Here is a 9967-nt window from a genome sequence, read left to right as displayed (position 1 = left end):
ATCCATAAATGACTTAATTTGTCTTGTTGGTTAAAATAATATATAAATATTTTGTCTGAATCCTATTTTTATGTCCTTTTAATGAGGAATTTTTGATGTCTTTATAAAGAGGAAACCTCACATTATATTTGAATATTGAGATTTCCCAGCTGAAAAGAAACAAAACTTTGCTAGCTCACAGGGAAAATCTCAAAATTTTAAGGTGTTTTTACTCAAAATCAGTTTTTTTTTGTTGCTACTGCTCAAAAAAGTGCTTCAAAATTTAGTTTTATGATTATATTTCAGACAGTTCATTCAAATGATATATTGATAAGGCATTTATTCATTATATTTAACAAATTGCAATTTTTTGTTAACATTTTAGTCAAAACACTATATTTGCCTAATTCTCCAAACATCACTTTTGGACTTAATCCTCRTTTTGATGTGATGGGTCACATATTTGAGTTTGATGGTAACATGTCTCAAGCAAAAAATGGGAGACAGCACCTCTTTTGATAACAACAGACTGTTAATGTATAAAGAACATTTAGTGGAAATAGTAGGATATTCAACATTTTTCTGAAATTATTCCACTTGTTTTAGATTGTTAGAATATTTTTGAACTTCTGCCCATCTTTACTTCAGATAGATTCAACTCTCTCTCAAATTAGTTAGAAAAAGCTGTCCAAACTGTTTCCTGTTCATACAACCTTTATGAGACTTGAAAATTACATTTTATTTACATTTTACACCAAGTACTTTATTTTTCTTTCGGAATTGAATTCTTCATTTCTAACTGAGGCCCCAAAAGAGCGAGTAAAACAATGATTCATGACCTTTCAACCAATTTTCTTGTACCAAGTGAAAACTAAAGTGAACATATACGACAAAAGTGTCTCAGTGTGCAGCTATGTGGAAGTTGTTGTTTCATAGTTTTGCAGTCATTTTCTCTCATTTGGTATTCTTTTTAATGTCTTATTGTCCCYGTCTTTGTCTGCAGGTCTTTATGGGTTTTGTGGTCTTGTTTTTCAAACTTGTTTTGTGTTCCTGGTTGTTTTTCAGTTTTTGTAATGATTTTGTTTCTTGTTATTTTGTCCTTCTTTAGCTGCCTCTCTCCATCCAGGAACCCCCTTTAATGAATTTATTTATTTATTTTAGATAGCTTTCAAACCATTTCACCATTTAAGGAAAAAAAATTGTATAGGTCTTCTGGACGGGTTCTTCTTTAATGAAACGTTTCGTCTCTCCTCCAAGAGACTTCTTCAGTCTGAGAGTTTCAGGCAAAATTCAGGCTTTTGAGATTGAGAGATGAGGATGTTCTCATTCTTGATAGAGAGGAACGTTGGTTTGAGAGAGGAGTAAAAGAAGCCATTTTTGTAAAGAAAGACCGTCCATCATTAAACAGAGGTGGAGGCCTCCGTTTTCAGTTGTCCCCCTGCTACAGCGCCGCCATTGCCAGTATCACTCCACCCCCTGTTAACAATAGGTATTAATTAGGGTGAACGATAGCCAGGTGATGTGAGTATGAGTCACCTGTGAACGATAGCCATGTGATGTGAGTATCAGTCACCTYGAGGCAGGACTCAAAAGCCTGAATTTTGCCTGAAACTCTCAGACTGAAGAAGTCTCTTGGAAGAGAGACGAAACGTTTCATTAACGAAGAACCCGTCCAGAGGACCTATACAATTTTTTTTCCTTTGATTTTTTGCCTGGATTACTGAGAAGCATCAGGACATTTCACCATTTCAGTCAGGATTTTTTTTTCATGCTAATCACTTCTTTTCTTTCTGTTTGCCAGAACTCACGGATCCAGAAAAGAAGCTGGAAGCTTTTCGTGAGGCTCTGGCTTTGCTGCCTGAATCTCACAAAGACACTCTCAAATACCTCATGGCCCATTTAAAAAGGTAGATGTCTTAGTTCCTCATTTTAAACGTCAGCCCTGCAGGGGAGTCATCAAACCTCTTCTAATGCCTGGTACTGTGCATGTTTCTGACTTGATTACAGGGTGACACAGAATGAGAAATTTAATCTGATGAACGCAGAGAACCTGGGCATCATCTTCGGGCCCACCCTCATGCGAGCACCCAACCAGGACGCCATGACAGCTCTGAATGACATCCGCTACCAAAGGCAGGTGGTGGAGATGCTGATTAAAAACGAAGAGGGCCTCTTTTAAACTCCCATCAGGACTTTTGCACAACAATTCTCTAACAACATTTTTTTGTGTAAGGAAGGACTCTTTGTGTACATTTATGAGTGCCCCTAACATCAACGACCCTCGTTTTACTGGGTGCGGATGACTCTCGTACAAATTCAGTGTCTCCCCATTTTTGTCGGGGGATTTTCTGAAGCTGACATGCATCGTGTAAACTCTTTAGTCGTAACTTAGCATGAGTTGAAGCCGTTTAGCCTCGTGGTTTTCTTTCTGTCTGGTCTGTAATGTTTTTGTTCACATTCCTGGCTGCCTGCGGTGCAGTTTCTTCCGTCAAACTTTGTACATCTGGATGTAAAAATAAGCTAAGTTTTCTTGAGTCATTTTTACGACGCTGTATTTTTTTATCTGCTCAGTCGTTTGTTACGTGAGCTGCAGTTCTTTAGTGGAATGAACCGTTTTCATGTGTGAACACTGATGATTTTACCTGATAGTAACGTTTTTACTGTTTTAAACAAAGTTGTTTGTGAAATTAATTTTGTACTGTAATGTTTTTTGTACACCACTTGTGCATGATTACTTTAATTTATTAAACCCTAATTTGAACAAACTTTTTTGATCTCTTGTTTCAATAAAAAAAAAATGCACTTTTCTTTTCTTGAACCCAGCATAACAAAACTGTAAATGCAGCCTTTTAAATTMAATTACAAACTTAATGTCAGGATTTTTTAGACTCATCTCTTTGTTTWATTTCCCAGAGCCTCCATGTGTTATCAGCCATTTTTCCTTTAGTCATTCCTGCCCCCATTTAACCGTGCACACCTGCTMCTCATGTTCATTAATCTCAGCTGTCACTGCTTGTAATCACTCCTCCAAAGCTAGACTCATACTCTGCAAGAAGTGAAAAATCCATGTGATTGCCATGGTTGACAAAAGAATGCAACCAGACTGAAAAATCAAGAAATATAGCTTTTAAAATATTAAAAAGAAATCAAAATGTTCAGAATCTTATTATATACAAAAAGATGCAAACCAGAGTTATGAGAAACACAAAAAGAAAATATTAGAGAAGGTTTTGTAACTCTTTGGGAAGGGAAGCAGAAATAGGGAAAGTCTGGAAGATGATAAACCGAATGAATAATAAAGGATTATGGTTACCCAGTTTTAATTAAAGATGAAATAATGGCAGTAACCAATGAAGAAAGAGCCATAATGTTGGCTCAAACATTTGTCAAGATACTTACCATGTATGATATTAGTGAAGAGTAGAGGAAGAGAAGAGAAGCAACCATATTAGAAAAAGAGAAGAGAAAATGTCTAAAAGAAAAATAAGCATTTTTCAATACATGATTAAAGACGTGCACTAAGGAAAGGACGTGATAAAATAAGATATGTAATGATAAATAAACTTAGTGAGTATTCCAAGTTGATCTCATTAGAATTAAATGGGAATGTGGTAAATTACCTATTGATAAATGTAAGAAAAAAATTAATAAAATGTTTAGTTGGATGTAAATGGCGAGCAGACAGACAAGCCCTAAAATTGATTTACAAAAACCTGACAAGGTCAACAATAGACTCATTTTATGGATCTGCTTCTGATACAGCTGTCAGGAAACTAGATTTTATTCAATATCAGGTGTTGATATTAATTACAGGTTCAACTAGACATGGGTTTTTATGATGTAAAAACAAGTGTGCATTGCCATGTAGCATGACTTTGCCTGCAGCATTAGACTTGCAGAATGAGCTTTGACCAGGATCAAATATGTTTTCTAAACCAGCTTGTGCCTGTCACGTCAGCAGGTGTTTTTAATTAAGGTAATTGTGTGACAATATGAAGTTTGCAGAGATTTTTGTTAAAGTAGCAGTAGCTGGATTTGAACCCTGATCTCCCMCATGAAAGCCCACAGTGCTCATCATGAGACTACAGGAGATGTGGCAGAGGACAATCCCAGGGATTGGGTTGTATTTATACAGAAAAAGTTTACCTTGCCAATGCAATTATTGACACTTAAGTGCAATATATTACAGCAATAGGACAACATAAAGACAGTATTACAGTAAAACACCAAAATACARTCATATTAATATTGTAATCACTGAACTACTGAGTTTAAATATTATTAAACTATGGTGCAGTACCATATTGTGTAGAGGCAGCAGGGGGCAGTATTGGGCCAATACAAGGCTGCATTGACTGCCATTATAATTTATTAAACATTAATATTTCAAAAACTATAGGTTTTACAGGCACCAAAAGGCATAGCCATCATTTGGCACAGGAGCTTTACAGATATAAATTACAATGGCAGCTCTAGGACAAAGTATGCAGGAGGAGAAGCATGGCAAAGTTGAGATGACTTGGATGGGAAACGGATCACAATAGTRTGCATTGCATTGGCAATGCACACTGATTAAAACAACTTCAGATTTACAGGTAGAGATGGTTTTACAGAGGAATCAGCTCTCATTAAATGACTGGGTTAACCTGCAGGGATACCCTGTAGACAGGTAACTTTACAGCCCTGCTGGGAGATGGACAGAGCAGTAAATCCCAATGTTAAATTAACTATATTACACAGAAGGAAAACAGAACATTCGTATGTAACACGRTAATAGTACAGGAGTTTATATAGAAGTATGATTGTGTGAAAGCTTACAAAGATGCATCCCAGAGTCCACCAGGTCATACTGGGGTAGCAGTCAYATTTCCAGAATTTRAAATTAAAATAGAAAAGAAACTAAATGAAGGACTATCTGTTTGCACAGCAGAAATGGTTGMATTATTTCTAGCAATAAATGGATTGAAGAAACAAAACCATTAAGAGCTGTTATCTGCTCTGATTCAAACTCATCATTAATCAGAAATCACTCAGAAAGTTGTCCTGATATTCTAATRGACATTTATCAAATACCAGATTCAGATGGTGGGGTTCATAGTGGTGTTTCTCTGGGTTCCTGCACAYGAAGAGGTGAAAGGGAATGAAATGACAGATCAGGTCAAATATTCTGCAAGGAAGAATGAAATCAAAATAAGAGTCATATTCAGAGACTAAAAACAATATYAAAGAGTAAATTARGGGAAAATGGCAAAAACAGGGGGAMGAGAATATAAAAGGAAGATGGTTCTGGAATTCAAAGGTAGGTTGGAGAAATTAGAAGAGTTGGGAAAGATTAATAACTAGGTCACAGCTACACTCAGGACTTAATACAACCCKTTTTGTGGGGAAAGTGAAACCATAGAACATGTAATGGTTGTCTGTAGAAAATATCAGAAAGAACAAACAGAAATGACAAAAAAAATCTTGAAGAAAAATAAACAATAAAACCTTATTAAATTATTTGTCAGAAGGGGTTTTTGGATTCAGGACCACTGAAGACAAAAACAGGTTTATTATTTCACTGTTATGTGAGGAACCTCTGGACCCTCTGGGTGGCACACTCTGTGGAGCAGAACACTGGTGAGTGTCAGGATTAAGGCTGGTGGATTTGCAAAAATAGAAAGTAGCTACTGACCTTTAACTGTAGACACATTAGCCTGGGTGAGTCCACAGAAGTTGGTCCCAGAGGACTTGGGTCCAGGGGAAGCAAGAGGGGTCAGGGGATCCAGTGAGCGGTCCAAGGTCAGAGCCAGGTGATCAGAGAGCCAGAAACAAATCCAAATCGTAATCCAAAAGGCAGGGTCCAGAGAACAGAAACAGTGCCAAAAGCCAGAGATCAGAGTCAGCGTCAGTATCAGGCAAGGAACAGGCAGGAGGCAGAGATCGGGAGACAGGAAGTGGGTCAACACAAGAGATCAGGCATGGGCATGGATAAAGCGCTGGAGATCTACTGGGCGAACCGTTCAATAATCTGGCAAAGGCTGAGTGAGGGAAAGGAGCCTAAGTAGGAGGGAGGACAGGTGAGGCAGATGAGGCTGATTGCTGTGGCACAGGTGAGGAGGAATGGAGTAATCAGAGGAGCTGAGTGAGAGTGACAGAGGGGCAGGAACTGATGGAGCCGCCCAAAGCATGACATTATTAGGAAAATAAAATTTGATCTATGATCATTTTTCATTGTCTAATGGTTACTGGGTTAAATAAAAAAAAATCTAGCTAGTGTTCTATTCTGTTCTGTTCTGTTCTGTTCTGTTCTGTTCTGTTCTGTTCTGTTCTGTTCTGTTCGGTTTGGTTCAATTTGGCACGGTTTTTGTTTGGTTCAGTTCGGTTTGTTTTGTTTTGTTCCTGATACACATTCCTTATCAGTTGGTAATGCACCTTTTTTTTTTGTTTGCCAATACATACAAAGAAGAAGKTTGTTCACATGAACTCTGAAAACCCTTTCTGAGCCCAATATCTGGGCAAAACCTTTTCTCACAATGATTTATGCCAACTATTGTGTGACTGGTCTGAATTTCATGGATCAGGTGGTTGAGGCTGTTAACCGCAGCCATCTTTAAAACTGTTCCAGCAAACTTGTAAAAGATGGTCAGAGAACGTGTGAAAAGAAGGTAAAGCAAAACAAAATTCAGTATAATGAAGGAAGGGCTTCCCTAAGGTCTTATGCTGCAGTTTCTTGTGGAAAATGGAAGGTCCATATCTCACAACAACGTCAGCGAGAGCAGACTTCTTAACTTCTTGYCAAGTATGAATACAGCTTCATATTCTTGGTTCAGTATCGCACAGTCATACTGTTTGTTCTCCTCATTTTCCTCTCATTGATAAGTGTTTGCTACCTTTTTCAACTGCTTATCATTTGCCTGTTTTTTTAAGTCTAACTTCTCCAGCCCTCATGTTCCAGTCTGCACTTTGATCCTTCCGAGACCATTTCCTGACAATCCAATGCTTTTTGTTAATTTTCCTGGTTTTTGTCTTTTTTGTTTATTATTTTTTCTTACCTTTTTTGTTTGTATGTTAAACTAAAACTCTAACCCTACTCTGGCAACTTGACAAAAATAAAAAAAAATTAAAATAAAAACTCTTGATTGTCAAAGTGAAATGGTCCATATAATAACTCTTATTTTGAAAACTATGAGTTTCAGAATTAGGTTGTCAAAATTAGTCTGAGACCAGGATTTATTTGTGGCATTACTCTGGCCCTGGTTTTGCTTTCCGTGTCTTTAGTGACGCTCTGTCTGAAAGCTGCAGTGGAATATACATAAAAATAATGAAATTCAGATTTAATTACCCACCGGGTTTTTTTTTCTGGCAATTTCCACAAACCAGTCAAGCTCATCGTCAGTGGCTCATTACATGATCTTTGTTCAAACTATTGAAGCTTAGAAGCCATATCGAAGTTATTTTTTAATCATAATTTATCTTCATAGTTGTAATGGACATGTGAGTGTTTGCGCTGAATTATTATTTTGACTTTTTACATCTCAATGGTTTGTATTTTTCTGCCTTTAAATATCAGCAAACAGCATGGCAGCAGCGATCAGGACTTGACATTTAATCACTATAGTGTTGTGACCACTTCACATTGACTTAATGTAAACCAAACCTTGGCTTGTCTCTAGTGATTGTGTGGCAAAATTGGATTTTCATCCAACCGTTTAGCCTCACCATTTTAAATATACCGTCCCTTTGTCTATGACGGCCATTGACTGCAGAKGGAGGTAACGCAGGCCAATAAAGCTAATCAAGCTTTCTATCTTGCAGTCAGATAACAACATGGAGGAGCGGTGTCTGCTCTGGTTTGTGTGCTGGATGTGCATTATTCTCAGCCATCAGGGTAAACTTAAAAAGCTGTGATCCATGAGAGAACTGACCTTTTGTCTGAACTGGATGTTTTCCTCCTCCTACAGCTCGAAATGTTGAAAATGGAAATATAAGTATTATAAAGACAAAACAGAAAAACAGAAGATGTCTACATTTATTTTTGGAGCATTGCGTGATACAGCTGAAAGCACATTATAATCTCCTCTATAAAAGCTTGCTAATCCTCCTAATCTTCACCAAGCCATAAACATCAAGTGTGTCAGTTTCCATCAACCCCCTGCAGATACTCCATAGATGCTTTTATTCAGATTCGGTGAACATTCACTGTCTTAATCAGCAGCTGTAAACACACAAGCTATCGGACAGAGGCCCAGAAGTGTCTGTCTGCACGGTCGTGAGCACAAAGAGGACTGCCACATGACAGACATGGACAAAGACAAATGTGGTGCTAACGTGGTGTAAACTCAAGTGGCCCCGCAGTGATTGGGCACAAAGACCAGCGGAGGCAAATCTCTCTATTTCAAATGTTGCCAAAATGGTCATTTGTCTCTAAGTGAGATGAATGAGGCCTGTGCTTGAGTGGCTGGCTGATTGAACGGATCAGGAATGTGAGGAAATTGAGTTGCTTGACCCATCACAGGTCTGATGGAGCAGGGCAGAGCAGAACCGAGAAGAGATACGTGATGGGAACACCTGGAGCCACAAAGCTGTTTGAAAAACAAAAACACATACGGGACCAACTCAGGATTCTTGAACAAGATTAAAGATAAAAACAAACAATCTTAATTCATAATCAGGTGATTCACTTTTATTTTATGTCCTCAAAATAAAAAAAACAAGTACAGCTGATGTTACAGCGTTGTTAAATCTCCTCCTACAGATATTCACAATAAGTAAGGCCCTGTCACAAGAGAAAACTTATGCCAACTTACATTTTAAAGATGTCTACATTGAAAATGGAATTGAAAAAAATCGTACATAATGTAATTCAAACAAATAGATCAAATATATAACTTTTATTAGCAATTTAGACCTAAAAATGTTTAATCAACTGGCATAAGCTGTCTAGTGAAAGGGCCTTTAGATCATGAATTATAACTAACACAGTGTAATTCATATTAAATGTATCTGTTTGCTTACAATTAAAGTCTCATAATTCTAAGTGTAGCTTTATATAAATAAATGCTTCATGAGAAAAACTTTAAAAAAAGTTATGCAAAGTTTCTAAATAAACCAGTCTCCTCAATGATGTATATTTAAAGCACAATTTATTTGTATTTTAATGGGAAAATGTGTAAATTGTTTATATTTAACAAGCTAAAGGATTCAAGTTCAGTGCAATATTTTGAACAGATTGACCTCACATGGACAATGATACACCAGTAGTCAAAGTGCACTTTTTATTCATATTAATCTTATTATCATCTAGTAAATTCAAAAATATAATTTGTTCCACCTAAATTAAGTGTTTAGTACAGATTTTATTTTAAAAGAAAATGCTATAGTCTGATTTTATTGGCAAAAATAACATTAATTTTTTATGACTTTTAAGATTTATAAATATGACCACATGCCTTCATGATGGAACATTCATCCTAAAATCTGAGGAGAAAATTATTAAGGTGCACTGTAAAAACATAAAGAAAAATATATATTTTCCCAAAAAGTGCATATTACTTTTCATTCCAGAAATTAAAGCTAAAATCTTAAACTGAGAAAGAATGAAGTTATATCCAATGGTCAAACCTTGTAAATGACTTAATGCACAATTTTATATGATATTGTGAGATCTTGTGAGACATGTTTGTGCATTGGGAATGTGTTGATGGTAACTCCCATCTACCTCGTTACATGTAAAACTGGCTGAGTTATAAACACCTATTCAGGTTTGCTATAGGTTTATTAACTGTGGTTGCCATCCTAATTTGTGTTGACTCCAAATGATGAGTTGTAAATACATCTAATTATTACTTTTTGTGAGTTTCATTAAAATTTGTTTGTTTGTTCACAAAATATTTTAGTATCACTACATACAACTGAGCACACACAAACACAGGCAAAAACAAGATAAGATAAGATAAGATAAGATAAGATAAGATAAGATAAGATAAGATAAGATAAGATAAGATAA

The 9967-nt window shown here is 36.4% G+C and overlaps 1 protein-coding gene across 1 annotated transcript in view; it reads left to right on the top strand.

Moving 5' to 3' along the window:
• chn1 (chimerin 1) overlaps positions 1 to 2744 on the top strand; it is a 10157-nt gene extending 7413 nt beyond the window's left edge. The window contains exons 6-7 of the mRNA XM_014001407.1: positions 1781 to 1886; positions 1987 to 2744. Coding sequence (XP_013856861.1) covers positions 1781 to 1886; positions 1987 to 2158 — 278 coding nt within the window. The 3' untranslated portion in view covers positions 2159 to 2744. The remainder of the gene's footprint in view (positions 1 to 1780; positions 1887 to 1986) is intronic.
• Positions 2745 to 9967: the final 7223 nt, after the last annotated feature.

The sequence above is a fragment of the Austrofundulus limnaeus genome, unplaced genomic scaffold (assembly GCF_001266775.1).
Source record: "Austrofundulus limnaeus strain Quisiro unplaced genomic scaffold, Austrofundulus_limnaeus-1.0 Scaffold9, whole genome shotgun sequence".
NCBI lineage: Eukaryota > Metazoa > Chordata > Actinopteri > Cyprinodontiformes > Rivulidae > Austrofundulus > Austrofundulus limnaeus.
This window is presented reverse-complemented; position numbering and strand designations above follow the sequence as displayed.